The 23,368-nt window shown below is 35.8% G+C and overlaps 2 protein-coding genes and 2 long non-coding RNA genes across 4 annotated transcripts in view; 1 reads left to right on the forward strand and 3 right to left on the reverse strand.

The window, feature by feature from the left end:
* LOC103518298 (glutamate--cysteine ligase regulatory subunit) overlaps positions 1-3,608 on the reverse strand; it is a 10,248-nt gene extending 6,640 nt beyond the window's left edge. Inside the window, exons 1-3 of the mRNA XM_017447787.1 lie at positions 3,558-3,608; positions 1,122-1,149; positions 537-748 (exon numbers count right to left, since the gene is read on the reverse strand). Of these exons, the coding sequence (XP_017303276.1) occupies positions 537-748; positions 1,122-1,149; positions 3,558-3,608 (291 nt within the window). The remainder of the gene's footprint in view (positions 1-536; positions 749-1,121; positions 1,150-3,557) is intronic.
* Positions 3,609-5,809: 2,201 nt separating this feature from the next.
* On the forward strand, positions 5,810-11,177 carry LOC113471067. The gene is made up of 3 exons (XR_003393906.1): positions 5,810-6,012; positions 8,735-10,707; positions 10,889-11,177. It is a non-coding gene; the product is annotated as an uncharacterized LOC113471067 (long non-coding RNA).
* Positions 10,920-19,448, reverse strand: LOC113471068. The gene is made up of 3 exons (XR_003393907.1): positions 19,282-19,448; positions 18,571-18,750; positions 10,920-10,979 (listed from the first exon to the last, which is right to left on the reverse strand). It is a non-coding gene; the product is annotated as an uncharacterized LOC113471068 (long non-coding RNA).
* Positions 19,449-19,953: 505 nt separating this feature from the next.
* The window catches only part of LOC103518308, a 6,148-nt gene continuing 2,733 nt past the window's right edge, over positions 19,954-23,368 (reverse strand). Inside the window, exons 3-4 of the mRNA XM_026829867.1 lie at positions 22,099-22,214; positions 19,954-20,280 (exon numbers count right to left, since the gene is read on the reverse strand). Of these exons, the coding sequence (XP_026685668.1) occupies positions 19,954-20,280; positions 22,099-22,214 (443 nt within the window). The remainder of the gene's footprint in view (positions 20,281-22,098; positions 22,215-23,368) is intronic.

Genomic DNA, 23,368 nt, shown 5'->3' on the forward strand with positions numbered 1-23,368 from the left:
CAGTGGCGTAGCGTGGTCTAACTCCAAGTGTAGGGCGGACACTAATTTCTATCACAATATCTATCTAATAAGAATACAATAATAATTCAAAGTCAATATTTAAGGGTATTTGAATGGAATTTTTGAGTGTATGGCCGCCATACACACCCTACATGGACGCTACGCCACTGGTTTTTAATTTTAATAATAATCTTCTTCTTCGCCTTTTCCCATGTTCAGATGGGGTCGGCGTTTGTCGTCGGCCTCTCAATCAGTTTTAGAGTGATTGCTTTGAGGCCAACTGGTTTTGGCTAAACAAAATTTTCCGAGTGCATATTACATAGGTAGTTTACCTCATGAGGTGTGTTCTAATTTTTACCACAGAGGTCTTGCTAGCTCTGAGGATAGGGCGTCTGCCTTGTAAGCGCTAGGTCTCGGGTTCGATTCCCGCATCCCACCCAAGGCGGATTTTATCCTAAACAGATAAAGTTCGTTCTCGGAAACGGCTTTCTCGTATTCTGTATTCCTAATCCTACCTTGGAAAAGTTGGAACCTACCTTGGCTCTATTGTAGAACTGGATGAATATGTCTTCATGCAAATCACTCAGTCCAATCCTAGAAATTTTTTTTTCTTCAACCAGTGTCTCCAAAGTTGCCCACAAGGTTTCGAGCTCTGATAACAGCTGTTCTGGACTCTTCTCCTTACTACTGCTAGTATTGTAAGCAAGAACGACACTGTCCACGGCCTGACCCTCCAGGTATTTTAGAACTGCAATCAAATATTTGTTTTTAATTTTAATAATAATCTTCTTCTTCGCCTTTTCCCATGTTCAGATGGGGTCGGCGTTTGTCGTCGGCCTCTCAATCAGCTTTGTGAATATGTAGTATAAAATTTTGTTTTATAACATTATAACCAATAGACAAATCATTGATGCACTCTGACATGCAGCAACTGAGCCATTACCATTAGTGAAAAAAAGAGAAGGGTTTGGTCAAGTTTGGTGTGACTTTAATGTAGGCCTCAGCTCTCATGGGTTAAGTGAAACTGGAACTTTAAGTATCTTTCACAAGAATGTTTTCTGATTATTAAAATGACAAAATCCAAAATTTAAGAGTTAAGAATTGAGAACCAACCAACTTACCAGATGCAGAGGCACAGATATTCACTCTCTAGAATCTTAGGAGATAAGTTGTGAGAAAACTGAGATACCTTAAATATAGTCTATGACTTAATTCAAAACACACCTTGTACCTATTTATGTAGAAGTAGAAAACACCTAACCATAAAGGAAGAGTAAAACTGTAAAACTATACTTAGCATTAGCACCTACCCATAAGTGCTATGACTCAAAACTCAAAAGTCTCAAAACGGACTATTTATCTGCTAACTGCTATTGTCTGCATTGTCTGATTTGTCTGTTCTCTATCATCCTAACAGGTATACAGATTACAGGTACGTAAAGGTAACAGGTAGGTATGACTGGTATGAGGTATACTTCTTATTCTTATCAGCAATTGAGGCTGTGTTTATGTACTGGGCTGAGACAGGCCATTCTCGGCCTTTCTTGGCGTGTGGAAAATGATGTGGTAACTTAACACAGAGCCTTCATGCTTCATGAGCTTGTAAACTTGTAAAGTTGGCGGGAAATTCGAAATTTTGATTTTTTTTTTCCGCAACGCGTACAATCTGAATTCATTTTACAGGTAGGTAAAGGTAACAGGTAGGTATGAGGTACCTACTTCTTATTCTTATCAGCAATTGAGGCTGTGTTTATGTACTGGGCTGAGACAGGCCATTCTCGGCCTTTCTTGGCGTGTGGAAAATGATGTGGTAACTTAACACAGAGCCTTCACGAGCTTGTAAACTTGGCGGGAAATTCGAAATTTTGATTTTTTTTTCCGCAACGCGTACAATCTGAATTAATTTTTTACTTTTTATCTCTAGTTTGCACGTTTATATTATACTTTTCATTTAAATTAGATATTACAAACAAGCGAATTACAAAGCAAACAAAAATAAATATAAAATAAATTTTAAAAATTGCCGCCGGGACAGAGGGTCAGAAAAAAAGCCCAACAATCCCACGTTATCCTTGGTTAAGTTACCACTCCAATGCAAAACTGTAGAAACAATATCCTATCTCACCTCGACCGAGCTCATCTCAGCCCTGTTCATAAACACAGCCTAAATATTATGATGCAGTTCTATTGGTGACAGGTTACTGGGTTCGTATTATGATGCAGTTCTATTGGTGACAGGTTACTGGGTTCGTATTATGATGCAGTTCTATTGGTGACAGGTTACTGGGTTCGTATTATGATGCAGTTCTATTGGTGACAGGTTACTGGGTTCGTATTATGATGCAGTTCTATTGGTGACAGGTTACTGGGTTCGTATGGATGTCAGGCGGGCTTGCTCTATTATTCCTCTGGTGGGTACTTGAAAGGGAGCTCCTGCCAGCTTTCGCCTCAATCCCCTATCACCTATCTTATGGAGAAGCCCCATCTTATGTCGCCAGAGTTACCCATCTCTTGGAAGCACCTTACAACTAGGCTACCGATTTTTTCAGTGAATTCATGCCCGCCTGTCATCTGTTTTGAAATCTGATCAGTCGACCCCGATTTGAGTAGAGACAAATACCTATTCAAATATTTGTAGGTACGAGTTTTTTTTTATATATATATATATATACCTAGAAGGAAAAAAGAAGTGTTGGTGCTAGCTAGATGTGACATTTTCAAATATTTGTAGGAGTAAAAAATAAAATGTGTTGGTGACATTTTTTGAGGAAAAACCCCTTCAAAAACAACGCAACGTTGCATTGGGAGGAGACAGACTAGTCGATCTCTCTTTCAAATCATTCTCTGGAGGAAATCAAACCATTCTCTGGAGGAAAAAGAATGCCAAACGCCAATCAGATCTGGAATGGAAATTCCCCAAATGCCTTCATAAGCTTACATAGTGCCTTCATCAAAACAACTAACGTAAAAACGTAAATAGCGATTTCGTCAAAACACTAAGGCTGTGTTTATGTACAGGGCTGAGATGAGCTCGGACGAGGTGTGAGATAGGATATTATTGTTTCTACAGTTTTGCATTGGAGTGGTAACTTAAGCAAGGATAGCGTGGGATTGTTGGGCATTTTTTCTAATCCTCTGTCCCGGCGGCAATTTTTAAAATTTATTTTATATTTATTTTTGTTTGCTTTGTAATTCGCTTGTTTGTAATATCTAATTTAAATGAAAAGTATAATATAAACGTGCAAACTAGAGATAAAAAGTAAAAAATGAATTCAGATTGTACGCGTTGCGGAAAAAAAATCAAAATTTCGAATTTCCCGCCAACTTTACAAGTTTACAAGCTCATGAAGGCTCTGTGTTAAGTTACCACATCATTTTCCACACGCCAAGAACATCTCAGAATGGCCTATCTCAGCCCTGTTCATAACCACGGCCCGGCTCAGCTGCCTCAGGCAAAAGCGTATTCGAATACAAACTACCAAAGTTCAACACCCTGGCTGCCAAAGCTCGATCATAGGTGTTTTACACTATGCGAAACAAAACTGGATCAATATGGCCGACTCCGACTCTTTTTCATCTTCAACGCCCTGGCTGCCAAGCTTGATCATGTTTACCCACAATAATTGTCTGCACTCTTAAAATATCTTAATATTCTCCCTTAATTCCTTAAGGATTGTATCCCTCACGCAACTCGAAAATCCCCGGAAAGGACAAAATCCCCAAAAGTGGAAACAGTTAACAGTAAGCGCTCGTGGCAGCAAGTGTGGTGGTGCTATTACGTCAAAATTAGTTTCTCTTTGGGTTCCACGTTCCATAGAGAATTCGTTTCATGACTGGCTTAAATGGGGCACAACCAAATGACAATTTTTTTCGAGGTAGAGTCCTATTCCGATGTAAAAGTACCCAAAAAGTGCATCATGACTGGCTTAAAATTTCATCTTCATCATGCATGATTATTAAATAGGTACAGCTTCTCACAATCTCATAGTTCTTAGTTCTTAATAACTTACTTACCTATTGCTGAATCTCTCACAAATCTCCAAATTGCTATCAACAAAGTACACTATGGTCATTCTCCCACAGATATGTAGGTATGTAGATATACATATAACTGAAATACATGTACATGTATCAAAATAAAAAATAAGGTACCACAACTTATATGTAACTTCTATTCAAAAGCACAAGGAGCCAGTTTTATTTATAATCATTTAAGTAAAAGATTTAAAGAATGGATGACGTTTCTTAAAACAATAGATCTATCTATATGGAATCAGAAAATATTTTATGCATAAACCTATCGATATGTATAAACCTATTGATATATATATTTTTTTTTAATCTTTTCTCAAAAGAATGAAAAACGCTTTTTAATATTATTGGAGTCTTATCATCAAAAACCCGGACATTTCCCTAATTTTCAAAAATCCCCCCCCCGGACGCCGGACAAGCATGTAAAAACCCGGACATGTCTGGAAAAACCCGGACGTCTGGAAACCCTATCTCCATTAGGTAGAAAGGATGCTTGTACTTAGCTCTTCTCTGATAAAGTAAAATTCAAACCAGGTTTTTGGCAATTATGCAGAAGCCATGACAGTGGAAAAAAAGCTCCTTTTTGTACCTATTTAACTTAACCCTATAATAATAACACTAATCACTGCTCTAACTGTGAAAACTCCTTTTTGTGTTTAACCAAACCCTATAATAACACTGATCATTGCTCATTTGTGCCAGTTCCTTTGGTAGCAATCTTCCACTGACATGACTTCTGCACAAGTACCAGATTTTTAGTACCTGATAATGAAAATAAATCAATATAATACCTACATCATTTGTGATTCCTCAGGAGTTTTGTTGTTTAGCTCCTTTTTGGTACTTGTTTAGAAGCCACATCAATGGAAAATTGCTACAAAAAGGCATTGTCACAAATGAGGAGTGACCAGTGTTATTATAGGGTTAGGTTGAACACAAAAAGGTGCTTTCTTTTTCAATGTCATGGCTTCTGAATAATTACCACAGAAATTGTTCAGAAGGCACAAGAGGTTACCGATAAAAGGGAGTATTCCCTTCTATGAGCTAATAGAAGGTACATATCGCCGCCCGCATGACAAAAGGGCGTAAGTGCAAAAAATGCGATTATGAGGTTTTAGTAGGGTCCAATGTGAAATATCAATATCTTTCGGTAGCACGAACAGGCGTAAGTGTAAGAGGTTCTTGATATACAGAAATCGTTTTTTTATTATGGTCTTAAGTGATATTCATACAATCAAAAGTAACACAGACAGGCCCCCCAAAAAATAAACTTTGGGGTTGAAAAAGGAAAAATCATCTATTACTCATTCAATTTAAGATCATACTAGAACTATTAAGCCCATCAAAACAGAGAGGGACAGTAAGAGTACAAATCTGTCAGCAAAAGAAAAACCTTCATTTTTTTCTTTTTGCTCTCCTGAAAAATTGAAAAAAATCAGTTACGCCTTTTTGTCTTGCGGGCGGCGATATTATTGATTTATTGCAGAGAGTTTACTCTATTCTAAGAGGTGATATCTCTTCACTTTTAGTTGAATAATTTCTTACTTTATATTAATTTTGCTCACCTTTTAAACATTCCTAGCCTTAAAACTACCTTTAGAACACTCCTGAAGCAATTATTTTCTCTTACATGTATAGAAATTTTGTTGCAATAATTACCTACCATAATTTTTTTCTACTGTTTAACACAGTGGGTCACAATTAGGAGTTTCAAAAAAAAAAAAAAAAAAAAAAAAAAAAAAAAAAAAATTCAAAAACCCCAAAAAATTTTATTGCTATCAGAAATCCCTAGCAGGTATTAGGTACCTATCTCCAGTAGTGATAGATCTATTGAATCACCTCTTGCTCACAAATCTCCAAATTGCTATCACAAATCCCTTGTAGGTACATACTAGGTACCTATCTCCAGTTACTCCAGTAGTGATAGATCTGGTACATCCCCAGAGACCAACAAGGAACTCTGGACCTCTGGATAATTAGGTAAGCTCATACCTATGTTTTGGTAATCAAAAAACAAGTGCAAATTTTGTTGATGGTGGGATTTGAACCCAGGACCTTCTGCATGGCAAGCAAGTGTTACCACTGGGCTAACTATTCCCTATAGGGATTCAATATGACACTCAACAAAGAAAATTTGGTGAACTTTCAAGAATACTCAGATTCCCATTATCAGAACAAAAAGACCCGAGAGAGGTGTTTACTCTACGAGCACTGGAGTCTTTATAGTTCCAAGTTTCACTTAAATGCTCCAACTAAAAAAAAAAAAAAAACTTCTAGATTTATGGGAAGATAATTGCTCTAGGAGTGTTCTAAGTAGATGTAGTTTCAAGTTGAACAATTTAATAATAATAAAAAAATTGATCAAAATTACTATTGGGTAGAAATTATTGAATTTGAAAGAAAAATAAATTACCTCATTAAATCAAGTCTTTCACCTCTAAAAGGAAGATAACTACCTTCTATCACCCCCATAGAAAAGAAAATACACACCTACTCACCTTTATCACCTCTTATAGGTACTCTCTTCTATCCTTTTAATATGTGAAGGAGAATACTCCCTTCTATCACCTTATAGAAGGGAGAATATGTATGACTTCTATTTACTTTATGTTTATAACCTTAATATTAAAAAAAAAAAATATTGCAAAAAGACCTATTTTTCAGTTTTTTTTTGCTCCTTAAAAACTACATTCAGAACACTCCAAAAGCATGTATCTTCCCTTATTTAGAAGTTTTTCAAGTTTGAGCATTTAGGTGAAACTGGAACTTTACCAAAATCTCTTTATATTATATTATTATGTTATGAGAAATAAAGACTGCTTGGTAACAATCTTGATAATCAAAAGTTTGAAGCAAGGTTGGGGTACTTGGAAAAAAGACAAAAGGCAGATACATACATATCTCCAACTCCATTATTCTGAGAACTTCAAAAAAAGTGGTCAGGGAACTTTTTCTAGCCCTTGACCTGTAGCATTTGCCATTTCTGGTTGACATTGATCATTGATTAATGCAATACCCTTTATAGAGAAGGAGGGGCTGATGATTTCCATACCTTAGGCCCGTATTTCTTTTCAGAGGCCCTGCCCTGTCCATTCTCTTCAGTTTTGTGGTTGAGGCAAAACATTCAACCAAAGGATATGAAGTTTTTTTAAAAAAAAAAAAAAAAACGGTTAAAACTGAACCTGAAAAACTGGAAAACCTGGGAAAGTCATGGAATCTGAAAATCGGCCAAAAAGTCATGGAAAATTGTAAAAATTCAAAGTCATGGAATTTGTCACCCAGTCAAAAATTAAAAATGTTCAAATTAAATATCAAGTTTTTCAAAAAAAGGCCTGTGGCGCATTCCCACTCATATTCCTTCATGTTCTGCATATTGCATATTTTATTTAAATGAAGGGGTAAATGGGTAATCATCAGAGTCCTTCAAATATGACGTTTATTTTTCTTAAAATATGACTTTATGACGTTTATTTTTCGTGAAATGACTCTTATTTTCGTCAAATATGACGTTTATTTTTCAAAAATACCTACACATAAACCAATATACTAAAAGTAGATTAGCTCTAAGAAGGTGATGACCTTCACTCGCAAGAAACGTCCTCAAATATATGATTACTTTATGCAAGGTGAGAAATTAGAACGTGTCGTGCAAGTGAAGGATCTCGGAGTTACAATGAGTCCAGATTTAAAGTTCAATGCACATTTTCAACTCACTGTTAATAAAGCATTTCGATTCTCTAGAATACTGTTCTACAGTTTGGTCTCCTAGATACGGGGTTTATATAGATCTAATTGAGAGTGTGCAGAAGAAATTCTTGAGGATGTTGGCCTACAAAGAATATGGTAATTCTTCTTTTATTAAAAAATCCTGTATTGTTCTCTTATTAGATCTTCTCTAGAATACTGTTCTACAGTTTGGTCTCCTAGATATGGGGTTTATATAGATCTAATTGAGAGTTTGCAGAAGAAATTCTTGAGGATGTTGGCCTACAAAGAATATGGTAATTCTTCTTTTATTAATTACGAGGAACTCATGAAAAAATTCAAGACATTTTAGAAAATTTCGGCGTTTTATGATGTTTTCCCCAAAAAAGCTAAAATATAACGTTTCAGTATGATATCATGACATTGTGACGTTTGAAGGACTCTGGTAATCATACCTACTGATTTTTAGGTACCTCTGCCCCCTATTTTTCTGGAAAAAGTCATGGAAATTTTCCGGTAAAGTCATGGAATTTCATTCTGGGAAAAGCGTATAAACCCGGTAAAAAGAGGTTTGACAAAGGGAACTGTGAATGCTAAGTTTATTGTTTCAAAATTGAAGAGAGAAGGAAGACAGGATAGGAGAAAGCCTGCCATTCCGAGAATGAACAACATGTGTTCAGGATAAAATTGACCCCAGGTGGGAATCAAACCCACAGCCTAGCACTTACAAGGCAGATGTGCTACCAACCAAGCTGGCAATTTTTCTTTTTAGTAGGACATGCCCGTCAACACTGTGCTCTTCCCTGATAGCATTGATACTGGCAGTACTCATGTTGATAACACTGTGGTGAGGCCTATGCAGTCCACGTCCATACTTGATGCACCCAACTTGCCTGATCATGTCAACCAGTTATTATACAGCGAGAATCATAACAATATGAATGACTACTATCGTCTAGCAAATCTATCACATAGTTTTTTTATTTTCTCATTTCAGACCAGTTTATAGCAATAAAACTCAAAATGTACAAACACCAAAGAAAACATACAAAGAGACAAATATTGCCCAAACAAAGGAAAAAACAAGAAATGTATCAACCAACATCAGAAATATGTTTGATCTCAATTAAGGAAGCCCTAGAGTTGATTCAAACATACAACCAATCTAATGCTTCATATAAAGTTTTAGTAGAAGAGGGATGTCAGTTAGCTTCAGATAAACAAGTAGTAGAGGATAACCACAATACCTCATTATGCGTTGAACATAATTCACTCTCATTCATGAAGGAAATTATTACTAACTCTTTACTAAAAGCTGACTTTTTTACATCAGTAAAAGTTTTGTGTTTTATGTTGAAAACTGAAAATGTTTGTATGGCGTTTGATTCTGTCTACTTCAAGAAGGCTGCAATTATGATCTATATGTACCATGAAAATATTTCACAGCTTGATGAATTTTTGACACTTATGCAAAAATCAAATATTCAACAAGAAGCTTTGTCTAAAAAGATCAAACGGTTTTTAAAATTAAAACCTTATGAAAGTATTGGAAAATAGGGCCAGTTAGTAAATGAGAGAGCTAGAGAGCTAATGCGTCAAAATTGTGTGTTTTTTTTTAGATTTTGTGGTTACCTTTACTTGTTAAATAAGTGTTGACAATGGTCACCATTACTTGTTAAAAATGTATTGACAAGGAGAAAACATAATGTAATAAAAAGAGATTCTGTGTGCATTGAAATTATTTGAACAAGAGGAAAAAGATGGTAATTTGTAGCCATTGAAGAATAGTTTTATTTTTACAATATAAATGATTTTGTAAAGAAACAATTATACCTATATTATGATATTTTATTGTAGTTACTCCACTTTTTTTTTTCTTGCAAGAAAAGTAATACAATGGAATCAAGTTTTGATTAGGCAATGAAAATGACACTAAATACGTAGGTTAGCACCCTACCTAATACTCTGTCAATTAAGTACCAGGACTGCATCGATATAAACGCGCCCTTAATTATTGGGAATTTCTTTCCACCTTGCATGTGTTGGTAATACTATTTTCTACTAGTAACCAAATTTTTGGATCATTCCAACAATTTTCCTGTTCGCAATCGTCAGTTACGTGATGCAAGTCAAAACCGTTTCACGATTTTTTCAGTTTTGAAAAAAATGACAAAAAAGTTGAACAACGCTTGTGTTTGAAATTTTCTGTTTTAAATGATATTAATATCTACATAAAAAATGTAGCAAAAAGCTTATGGAAATGATACATTATCAAAAAGTAGGTTTTTGATTGCTATAAAGACTTCAAAGGAGTGGTTAATGTCTAATCCCCTCCTAGAAGACATGTTTCCCTTTGTACACCCGATAATGTAGGAAAAGTACAACAAAAGGTCCTAAAAAATCGCAATTTAGGCTTTAAACACATTGCATATGCTCTACACATGTCTTATTAGATCGTAATTTGGACATGAGAAAAGTTTCAGCCCGGGAAAGGACTTGAATTTCATGCAGAACGATGTCCCACACAGTAACCATTATACGCGATTTTTTAGCCAAAAATTCAACAAATACCATCAATCAAGCACCTTATTTGACAGACATAGTTCTCGGGGACTTTTTCCTGTCTCTTAGATTGAAATTGCCACTCCGTAGACGTCGTTTCGAGTCCATAAAAACGGCGTAAAGCGAAATTCGAGAAAAGAACTGAGGGCTTCCCCTAAAACTGGCTATAGGGAGTGCTTTTATGATTGGATTATTCTCTAAAGCTAACATTCAAGTCTATAGAGAATACTTCGAAGGTGGATAGAGAAATTTGGACAATTAGTTAAGTACTTTTCGAATTACAGCTACAGTCCTGGTACTTAATTGACAGAGTAGTAAATAATATTAAGGAGCGCGGCAGCGCTCCGCCCCGCCAAGTCAAGAATTATGTATGTAATTATGGAAAAGTATTGAAACAGTTTCAGTAGTGTAGTGGTTACTATTTTTCGCGAATTCGCGAATATTTGCAAAATTCGCGAATTGACAAAGTGATTGAAATGTACCGTGTGACACACCATTTCGTAGTGGTTAGCATTTCTTGAAATGACGATTACATAGAATGCCGGTAAAATATATGCGGTACATATACTAGTAGTTCTGTGAACTGTAGATAGTGGTTAGCATTTCTTGAAATGACGATTACATAGAATGCCGGTAAAATATATACGGTACATATACTAGTAGTTCTGTGAACTGTAGACCTTACTCAGACTATTTTGCCCAAGCTGAGACGAATGTACGTCAGTACGTATGAATGCAATTCATATGTATCGAATTAAGAAAGAAGGTACCTACCTATACGTCTTACGTAATAAAAAGGACAGAGAACAGGTTTTATTTAAAATCACTCAAAAGATTTAAAGAATGGGTGACCTTTTTTAAAACAAGAAATTTAGCAAGAATTGGGATTATTTTCACAAAATTATTGACCGAACGATAGTGAAGGTCTATGTTTTAACTCGACCGTTTTGCATTTGGTTTGGATGTCTGTGTATGTTCCGCTATAACTGCCGATTGCCTGGTCTGATTTTGATGAAATTTGGTACATAATTATGTTCCTTGAAATTTGGGGCCCCAAAGTTGAACGGGGCCCCCGTTACGATCTTTCAAAGCTTTACGATCCCCCAATACAGTTGCCACGCATAACTCCAAGCAGAGCTGAAAAAAAACCTCGGCACCGTCGGGAATCGAACCCGGACCTCCTGCGTGCAAGCCTAGTGTGATACCCACTCGGCCACGGAGGTTGCTTCTACAAAAACTAGTGGTTCTGTGAACTGTAGACCTCACTCAGATTCTTTTGCCTAAGCTGAGACTTTAACAATAACGTCCTCTCATAGCGACAATTTTATTGTTGTTTAACTTGGTACCTATTTGAATTTTGGGCAAATTTAGGATTTAGAAAAATGTCCTGCTTTGAAAAAATGTCTTCTGGGTAATCCTACATATGAATGGGTTACCCTACGTAATACCTACATAATTATGTATCAAGACAGAAATAAATCTATCTACACATCTTATGTGTAGGTACCTAATATATCTAAAAAAAAGAGGTGACACTATTATAAAACCTGTCAATCACTCTAAAAAATAAAATTAAAGAATTTTTGATTTTGAACCTTTAGAGGTGACACTATTATAAAACCTGTCAATCACTCTAAAAAATAAAATTAAGGAATTTTTGATTTTGAACCTTTTAAACGAAACAAAAGATTTACCTTTGGTTCATTTTGAACCTTTGACAGAACAATAGATTGTCAGGGGTTTGGGGTTTACCATCTTGAGCTTCCCACGCATATGAATATGTATTGATGGGCGAATGTAAATTCCCCCGATTTCATGTAAATTCCCCCGATTTCAAAATTACTTCCTATAGGGTCATATGTAAATTCCCCCGATTACGAAAAAAAAAGGTACATGTAAACTCCCCCGATGGTAGAACCTGGATTTTACTTTCTTTCTGATGCTATTTATTTGAACATATGAAAGTTTAGGTACATGTAAACTCCCCCGATGGTAGAACCTGGATTTTACTTTCTTTCTGATGCTATTTATTTGAACATATGAAAGTTTCTGAAGACTAAGAATTGCATCCGTAAAAACATGAATATTTGGATTACAAGGCAGACGCACTACCAACTAAGCTAACTAGGCTGGCAAAAAAGATTTTTACCACGCTCACTTGTCAGAAATTTAATAGTTGAGATTATTTTTGTAGAAATAATACAGGGTGACCACCAATGACCCACTCAAATTGCTACGAATCTGTTGGAGTTTTCGAAAAATAAAAAAACCGTATCTCTTTGATTTTTGCAAAGAATTTTTTGGCAATATTGAAATTCGCGAACAAGTTCGCGAAAACCGCGACTTGGTACCAGCCTTGGAACTTCGAATAAGAACCCCAATTTTTTATTGCACATTATTATTTTACGTGAAATTTCATGTACAATCGACTATTCATTATTTCTTTTGCGATTCGCGGTTTCGCGAAATATCGCGAACATTCAACTAAGTGAAATGTACCTGTGTGACATATCATTTCACAATGTTTTTCCTTCATAAATCATGTGGTAACATCAGATTTCGGATTGAGACTATTTTTCGCGAATTCGCGAATATTTGCAAAATTCGCGAATTGACAAAGTGATTGAAATGTACCGTGTGACACACCATTTCCTATATAAATAAAATTGTAGATTTGTCTGTACATTGCTTAGAATCGTGAAATTTTTAGTTATTCTTACTCCTTATGCATCCACGACACCATTTCACAATGTTTTTCCCTCATAAATCATGAGCTAAGATCAGATTTTGGATTGATTCCATTTTTCGCGAATTTGAGAAATTTCAATGACTTTTTCGTTCGCGAACTTTGCAAATTTCGCGAATTCGCGAAAATGATCTCAATCCGAAATCTGATGTCGTACAGGTACATTTCAGTTAGTTGAATGTTCGCGATATTTCGCGAAACCGCTAATCACAAAAAAAAATTAATGAATGAATACTAGAATAGTCGATTGTACATGAAATTTTACGTAGAATCTTATATTATAAGAACGAATAAAAAATCTTAATGAATGAATACTAGAATAGTCGATTGTACATGAAATTTTACGTAGAATCTTATATTATAAGAACGAGATCCATTCACTCATTCACATTTCACATTTCATAGTTCACACACTGATCGCTCTATCTCTAGAACCACAACACCTAGAAAGCTGAAATTTGGTAGGAATATTCCTTTTATGGTCTAGGTGTGCAATAAGAAAGGATTTTGCGAAAATCTAAACCGATCCTGAGATATGATCAATTTTTGATCGCTAAAATCACCATAAATACACAGAGTGCAGCTGCAGAGACTGCGGGAGAGAAAACTTTTCCTCACTCGCCTAATATTTGAGTTTCGTTTATGTTTTTAGTTTGACAAATACAAGTTCGGCCATGCCTTTTCCACAAGTTTGGCCATGCCTCGGGATGAACTAGCGGGATTCCGGAGCGAAGCGACGGAATTCAGCTAGTAGGTAATAATAATAAGCAATAAAAAATCGGGGTTCTCATTTGAAATTCCAAAGTTGGTACCAAGTTCGAGGTTTTCGCGAACTTGTTCGTAAATTTCAATATTGCCGAAAAATTCTTTGCAAAAATCCAAGAGATACGGGTTTTTTTTATTTTTCTAAAACTCCCACAGATTCGGAGCAATTTGAGTAAGTCATACATTGGTGGACACCCTGTATGTACAATAGGACTCTGAATTTATCCATTCAGACCAAAAATCGACCCCCTTCATTTCTGGGACCCCTAATTTTAAGGATCGACGTGCCTTGATTCAAGAAACGTATGTATACCAAATTTAATCGGACCAAGCAATTGCGAGTTATAGCGGAACGATCAAAATTCAAACAAACATCTAAACCAAATGCAAAACGGTCGAGTTAAAACGTAGAATTCACTTCGTTCGGTAATTTTTTGTGTTGTTTTTTTTTTTAGACTTTGATGTCAATCAAGCATACTTATTATTAGACATATATCTACAATAAATTTACAAGTTTTTTTTATATCTATTTATATATATATATTAAAAAAAAAAAAATGTTGGTAAAGTTATTATAGATTCTAACTGTGAAATGGAGAGCATAGGTATGATGTAAAATGACATGAGGTATCCTGTGACAAAATTTGGCCCCTAGCCTCACATCTGGAATCTGGAATATTATTTTCCAGCCTTCGGCTGCTTAGCTGAAAGCCGGACTTCGTGCGTTTGTATGTAGGTAGTAATGTTAAAATAGCTACCTGGTTATAAAGTACTCTAATAAATGTTCATTTGGACAAAGCAATGTTTTACTTGTAATTATTTAGATACGTATATGGTTTATTACACGGGGAGCTCCGAGTTCCCTGCCGAGTGTAATATCATATCCGAGTTCCGTCCCTGAGCTACCTGAGCTAGAAATATGTACTTTATATTCTTTATAATATGTAAATACAAACCAGCTTTTATCCAATTTCGAAGTTCTACATGTAGATACATATGTGCATAGATTTCCTTGTACAGCATGACAAAAAATCTGGTGTGAACATCACACGACTTTCTATTACATTTGCAGAATACGTAGGTATTTGAAAAGAAATAGAAAATAAAATATTTTCTCATTTCAGACCAGTTTATAGCAATAAAACTCAAAATGTACAAACACCAAAGAAAACATACAAAGAGACAAATATTGCCTACGTCTTACGTAATAAAAAGGACAGAGAACAGGTTTTATTTAAAATCACTCAAAAGATTTAAAGAATGGGGACCTTTTTCTGGTTACAAAAAAGGCATAGATACCTTTTGATAATACTCTCATATCACCAGGCCTCACCGAAAAAGAAGGAGATTTTGTGTGGAATCATTGCAAGCCCTCATTTTCACCTTGAATTTCGAAATATTATAAAACGACTTTTTTTACTCTATTTTTTTTTTATCCCTCCTCCATGAGTTTGCTGTTCCTGGTTTTATATTTATTAGATTTTCTAAACAAATAAAAGTGAAATGAAATTTACATAAAATTATTATGAATTCAGGGGGACCAGGCACTTAGGTAGTTACGTACTGGGTCGCCCTCTCGAACTGCGCGATTTGAAAAAGGACTTTTTAGTCTAACACGCGGGCAGATTTCTTTTCACAACTTCCTGTGGTTTAGATCTGTGAACGAGTGCCTGAACATTCATCGAGATATGCCCTTGGAAAACCAGAGGAAAAATTCCCGATAATATTGCACGAAAAGAGACCCCTATAAACGTCCTAGAAAAGGCATCTTACACTTTTCCCTCAGAAGACCAATGGAAAGATGCCCTTTATTGTTTTGACTGACGTTCATCTCGGTTTCAAATGATTTCTGTTAATCCTGTTGAAACATCCTGTAGCGGAAGCATCCAGTCTCCTTTGCTCCACCATAATAACGACTGACGTTCATCTTGGTTTTAAATGATTTCTGTTAATCCTGTTGAAACATCCTGTAGCGGAAGCATCCAGTCTCCTTTGCTCCACCATAATAAACTTAATTGTTGATGTGGCCTCGAGGTGTTTGTAAAAATAAAAGCTCCATGGTGGAGGTTCGAATGAACGAGCAGTTACTTAACCTTCCCCGACTCGCTCTTGACTACAATATTTGCATATTGCCTACCCTACCCCATCTTTGAACTCTTCAAGTGTTCCGTCCTCAAAGAGAGAGAATGGAATGGAAATTCCTTTGCTGAAGCGCTTGACACGAAAAAATTTCTGTAGGTAGACCTGACAGGACCTATTCAGACGTACCTGATAGTGAGTGGCCAGCCTTAGGAAGTCTAAGCTAAGGAACACAATTCAAGTAGAGATTGAAAAAAGAAGGAACTTCTATTAGAGGAAAACGCAGACTGCTCTGACAAGAGTAGCTAGTAGACCTACACAGGTCATTTTGAATAAGTATAGGGAGCACGACTATAACTAGTCTTGATGTAGATATGGTTCCTATTCAAGACACCTAACAGCCCTTTACTAATCCCCTAAATTTGCCAGAAAAATCTCTCTAATGTGACGTTGTTTTATCATGACAGGAAGAGGTTGAGCAGTTCTCATATTTTTTACGAAACATTAGAGTTTTCCATGTTTTACGTTGTTGATCAAATGGTGAAAACTCTTTGGGTCGGTATCTTCCTTGTAACCCATACCATTTGTTGTAACTGATAGCTACATAATACCTATTTTTGCAAAATAAGCTGATCTTTGAACAAGGTAACTTTTGGGGAGGCTAGATTGACCTCACCATACAAAATTCATTGAAAATTGAAAGGTCTTTTTGACCATAATACCTATTTTTGCAAAATGAGCTGATCTTTGAACAAGGTAACTTTTGGGGAGGCTTAGATTGACCTCACCATACAAAATTCATTGAAAATTGAAAGGTCTTTTTGACCCTACATTACGAAAACATTGTCCTGTTTTTGAAACACACAAAACTGAGAAAGCTATAAAACGAAATCCACGTACAATATTCCAGTACATTAATAGTAAAAAGCGTAATACAGAACTTCCGAAATGTATGAATTTGGATGATAAAGTAGCTAAATCATCTGATGATAGTGTCAACTTGTTTGCATCCCATTTCTCGTCTGTGTATTCCGATGAAGTGGTTATTCCGCCACGCTTTTCATTTAATAATGAGTCTGACACTATTTCCATAGGTGAAATTCAGTATTGTTAAACGTTCAATATCCTCTCATATTGTCAAAACTTCTAACGACAGCATCGAAACTATCTTTGTCCTTGTTGAAATCCACAAGAAAAAACTGTTGTTTAACGCCACGTACATTCCTCCTAAGTCTGGCTACATTCATCTTTCTACGTATACCTCACTTCTTGACGAGACTTTATCGAATTACCCAGACTCAAATGTATTTTTATTCGGTGATTATAATCTTCCTTTCCTTAACTGGGTGTATTCTGATTCTAAACAATGTCTAGAATGTAATCAATCTAATTACCTATCCGATGTTCTGATAAACACTACCACGTACTATGGTCTCTCTCAGATTAATGATAATTTAAATCATAAGCAACATGTCTTGGACCTCATTTTCGTTAATAGTGAAAAGCACGCCCTCTGGGTGCCAGATGATCCTTTGCTGCCAATAGATAATCACCATCCACCTTTACTACTTGAAATCGATATTAAATCAAATAATAAAATTAAACCTTCTGGTAAAAATTACGAAACCAGATCTTTTCGTAAGACCAAATTTGAACAATTGAAGGATTATTTATCTTATATTAAATGGGAATGTTTAAGTGATGACTCTCTAGATCTTGATAAACAACTTCAACTCTTTTATGATATTATTAATACTGGCTTCCAACAGTTTATACCTACTGTAAATATAAGTAGTTTTAAATTTCCAATTTGGTTTTCACCTGAGTTGAAGCATAAAATTCTTTTAAAAAAGTCATTACATAAACGTTTTAAAGAATCTGCCTGTCCCATTGTCCATTCTCAATTCAAACAAATAAGACGAGAATGTAAATCCCTCTCGTTTTTAAATCATCAAAATTATGTTAACAAAACTGAGAAAGCTATAAAACAAAATCCACGTACAATATTCCAGTACATTAATAGTAAAAAGCGTAATACAGAACTTCCGAAATGTATGAATTTGGATGATAAAGTAGCTAAATCATCTAATGATAGTGTCAACTTGTTTGCATCCCATTTCTCGTCTGTGTATTCCGATGAAGTGGTTGTTCCGCCACGCTTTTCATTTAATAATGAGTCTAAACTTTATCGAATTACCCAGACTCAAATGTATTTTTATTCGGCGATTATAACCTTCCTTTCCTTAACTGGGTGTATTCTGATTCTAAACAATGTCTAGAATGTAATCAATCTAATTACCTATCCGATGTTCTGATAAACACTACCACGTACTATGGTCTCTCTCAGATTAATGATAATTTAAATCATAAGCAACATGTTTTGGACCTCATTTTCGTTAATAGTGAAAAGCACGCCCTCTGGGTGCCGGATGATCCTTTGCTGCCAATAGATAATCACCATCCACCTTTACTACTTGAAATCGATATTAAAGCAAATAATAAAATTAAACCTTCTGGTAAAAATTACGAAACCAGATCTTTTCGTAAGACCAAATTTGAACAATTGAAGGATTATTTATCCTTGGACCTCATTTTCGTTAATAGTGAAAAGCACGCCCTCTGGGTGCCAGATGATCCTTTGCTGCCAATAGATAATCACCATCCACCTTTGAACTGTAGACCTTACTCAGACTATTTTGCCCAAGCTGAGACGAATGTACGTCAGTACGTATGAATGCAATTCATATGTATCGAATTAAGAAAGAAGGTACCTACCTAACTACCTATACGTCTTACGTAATAAAAAGGACAGAGAACAGGTTTTATTTAAAATCACTCAAAAGATTTAAAGAATGGGTGACCTTTTTAAACCTTCTGGTAAAAATTACGAAACCAGATCTTTTCGTAAGACCAAATTTGAACAATTGAAGGATTATTTATCTTATATTAAATGGGAATGTTTAAGTGATGACTCTCTAGATCTTGATAAACAACTTCAACTCTTTTATGATATTATTAATACTGGCTTCCAACAGTTTATACCTACTGTAAATTCAATCAGGATATTTTCCAGAAACTTGGAAAACATCATTTATATCTCCTTTACATAAAAAAGGCGATAAATGTAACATAAAAAATTACCGCCCGATTAGCAAGATTTCGGCAATACCTAAGTCTTTCGAAGCTATCATTTACCAAAAGCTATCCCCTCTTCTATCTAAATTATTAGTGAGCAATCAGCATGGGTTTAGTCGGAATAAATCTACACAGTCCAATTTAATATCATTCATTGAATATAATTATGTCCCCTTTACTTGATGAGGGCTGCCAAGTTGATTGTATTTATTCCGACTACTCTTCTGCTTTTGATAAATTGAATATAAACATCTGACCTTTTTTAAAACAAGAAATTTAGCAAGAATTGGGATTATTTTCACAAAATTATTGACCGAACGATAGTGAAGGTCTATGTTTTAACTCGACCGTTTTGCATTTGGTTTGGATGTCTGTGTATGTTCCGCTATAACTGCCGATTGCCTGGTCTGATTTTGATGAAATTTGGTACATAATTATGTTCCTTGAAATTTGGGGCCCCAAAGTTGAACGGGGCCCCCGTTACGATCTTTCAAAGCTTTACGATCCCCCAATACAGTTGCCACGCATATCAATACGGCTGTATGTAAATTCCCCCGATTTTTTCAAGGGTCCTCATTTCCGGATGTAAATTCCCCCGAAAATGAAATCGACTACCTGAGTAAGGAAAAAATAAAAATTGAATAGGCCATAACTTTGGCCCTGGCCAAAGCTCTTTGCATAGAGCTCAAACTTGTATCGAAGTGCTACGGTTTTTAGGCCTTTAATTTCATGTCATTTAAGATTTTGAAGTTGACCCCCTTGGGGCCGACCCTGGCTCCGGCCAAAATTTGGTGACTACTTCAAAAAGTTGCATTTTAAAAGATAAAACACTAGCCCAAATTTCAGTTTCTCATCTTCTAGCCATTTAAAAAAATATTTAGGGGTTTCAAGACTTTTCGAAGGCTCTGTATATGTACATATTAGGTATGTTAAGCAATTTTCGAGAAACCCAGCACTAGAAAAGACCCTGTGAAAGATATGAGCTCATGCATACCTCTAACTCGGTCCGCGGTAGACGAGTAATCATTGGAGTCTTTCATTTCCATGACGGGTGCCTTCATGAATCGTTCTCCCTGGGCATTCTCTTCGTTGCTCTTCCAGTAGATTTTGGCCAGTGTTGCAAGACACCTCACCTTCAGATCGCCTTGCAAGAAATGTTCTCGTTTGACTTTGAAATAGAGGCCGAGTGTGGTGACCTCTAGACCATCGGGGGTAACTACTTCCCGCCATGGACCGCGCAGATAGGTGGTGTTGACCTGGCAACAAAACAGAGAACCATATGTTTGTAAGTAGGAATGTCTCAATTAAGTACCTATATCTTCAGTTCACATCATAGAAAATTTTAACAAGCTGGGTCCGTCCCTCCGGGAATTTTATTCGATCGTGGTTAAAGAAATACCTATGTACCTACCTAATTTGTTTAATATTCAGTTTATTATTATTATTATTATTATTATTGTAGATTTGATTTTTTATTTTTCTTTCAAGTAATGATTTAAAATCAAGACTAGAGCCCGTTCTCCCTTTATTCCCAATATAATGTTTAAGTCACCCATCCATTTATTGCTCAGCGTAGCTTAACCTAGGTGACGCTCAAACCGGTCTTAAATTAACGACTGAAATGTTATCTAAAACTTTCTCGTTTCTCGCTTTGAGTTCATAGGTCGTCGCGACAAATTTCAAGATTGGAGCTCATTTGTGTGAGAAAATGTGAAAAAAATCCCCCAAAAACCAGTTTTTTTTTTTTGGTTTTTTGGCTTTATGGTTTTCTGGACAAAATTTGCACCACCACTTTCGTGTTCTTGGTAAAAAGACCTTTAATTTGATATATACGTCGACCAGGTTTGGATAAGTCCTTCTATGGGGACAGACCGACCGACCGACCAACAGACAGACCGACCGACTGACAGACACCGAAGCGAATACAATAGTCCGTCCCTTAAACCTTTTTATTACTATTGTAATAATAAAGGAAGGACGGACTAAAAAGTATGCAACCTACACAAAATGTCTAAAAAAATCGCCCGCGGCGCTGATTTCTGAAAGGTACAACCAAACAATTTTTAATTGCCTGCGGTGCAGTTTACATATTTGTAAGGAATAAGTACCTACCCACATCTTTGGGGCTCAAGCTCTTATGAGCAGAACCTGAATCGAATGTGGTAAGTGTATCAGAGAAAAAGAGTTGAATGAAATTACATGAAATTTTCTCCACCTCGGTCTATCTTGCGCTGTTTGTGTCCATGTCCATTCTTCTCCTTCTTCTTGCTGGGACTTTATACTTGTGAACCAATCCTTGATGTTGTCTCGGCCTTCCCCGTCTCCTCTTTTCCGTCGTTCCGTAATCCAGGTTGAAAACTTTCTTTACTATTGACTCCTCATCTGCCCGTGCTACATGCCCCGCCCACCGCATGATTCTACCTTTTACACATGATGTTATCAGTGGTTCTTCATACAATGCCCATATTTCCCTATTCTTTTTAATTCGAAATAGTCCAGTATTTTCGTCTCGAATTGGTCCATATATCCTTCTTAATATTTTGTTCTCGAAAGGTTATAGCATTTGTTCTGTCTTTTAGTTTATGGACCAGACTTCACATCCGTACAGTAGGACGGGTAAGATGACGGATTGGTATATTCTTATTTTGGATTTTTGGGATACATTCTTTGATCTGAAGATATTGTTTAGGGAGAAGTAGCATCTATTGGCCTTGGTTATTCTGTTTTTGATAATTAATTAAACTAAGGAAAAATAGAAGGACCATAACCGGCCCTGGTTGTCAGATCGACCTAAAATTTGTACCAAGGTAATATTTTAGAATTTCGGCCACAACCACAGTAAGTTCATGACAAATAGGTAAAAAATCTGGTGTGAACATCACACGACTTTCTATTACATTTGTGGAATACGTATTTGAAAAAAAAAATTATAAAAAAATGAAAATTTTCCAAAGTCCCGAGCCTGAGCCGCCTACGGCGGCCAATTTTCGACCAAAAATTTCCTATCTTAAAATACTCCCCGTGTGATAAGGAATCATATAAAGTATGAAAAAAAAAAATTGATTTTTTTTTTTTTTTCTCAGTTCTATGGCAGGTTTCGCTCGCCCTGATGTACAATTCATATCCACAGCTTCCCCATCTGCATAACGAGATTTTCCCCCCGTAATGACAGGATCCTCATCAGGAAGAGCTGGAAGCAGAAAATGCAGAAATGGTTTATCCTAAAATAGTCCAGTCAAACCTGGTTTTATGTCGAAGAAAGGAGCGTTTTGCTTGGTGTCATAATTTTCAAGGAGATCATAATAAAAAATTACAGTAGAATCTCGATTATTTCAACCTCAAAATCAGTTCAAAATGGGGTATTTACTAACCATTTTCTTCTTTTGTATCTAAATTTTGCCTTTTTTTTCATTGTTTTACACGGAATTTCAATTATTTCAACTATACCCTCGGTCCCAATTAGTTGAAATAATCGAGGTTCTACTGTAGTTAAAATACCCCTTAGGCCCTTAGTACTTTAAAATAAGACACAAAATGGGGGGTAATGAGAGAAAAATTCGTACAGTACTGAAATTTAGGAAATAACTTTCTTTAAGCATCTAGGTATAGGTACATAAAGGATATTAAAAAGTATCTAGCGATTCCTGGCACAGAACAGTTTTTTTTTCGCCTAAAATAAAACTGCTAAAAAAAAAAAATAAAAAAATCTGGTGTGAACATCACACGAATTTTCTTATCCTATTGAATGATGTTCTCGTAGTCGATTGTACATGAAATTTTACATAGAATAATGATATGCACCAAAAAATGGGGGTTCTCATTTGAAATTCCAATGTTGGTACCAAGTTAGCGGAATTCACGAAACTGTTCGCAAAATTTCAAAATTGACAAAAAAAAAAAAAATCTTTGTAAAAATCAAAGAATTACCTAGATACCTACGTGTGTGTGTGTGTGTGTGTGTGTGTGTGTTTTTCTCGAAAATTCCAACAGATTCGGAGCAATTTGAGTGGACCACACATTGGTGGACACCCTGTAGTACACTCAATAAACTTAAGAGCTAAAGCTATGACTATGAAAGGTTTCAAATTACACGCTCACAATGTCTTCATCTTATACCTACAGGGTGTCCCTGGGACTATTTTTTTTTTTTTTTTTTTTTTTTTTTTTTTTTACCTTAATGCTACTTTCTTCTTCTTTTTTTTCGCCTTTTCCGTGTAGAGACGGGTGTTGGCGTTTTTTTGTCAACCCCTCTCAAATCTCCTTACTTAAGTATCCTCACTAAACGTAGGTACCGAGTACACTCGACTTACTGTTTAATTCTTTTCTCCATAAGTACTCCCTCGC

The sequence above is a fragment of the Diaphorina citri genome, unplaced genomic scaffold (genome assembly GCF_000475195.1).
Source record: "Diaphorina citri unplaced genomic scaffold, Diaci psyllid genome assembly version 1.1 scaffold59, whole genome shotgun sequence".
NCBI lineage: Eukaryota > Metazoa > Arthropoda > Insecta > Hemiptera > Psyllidae > Diaphorina > Diaphorina citri.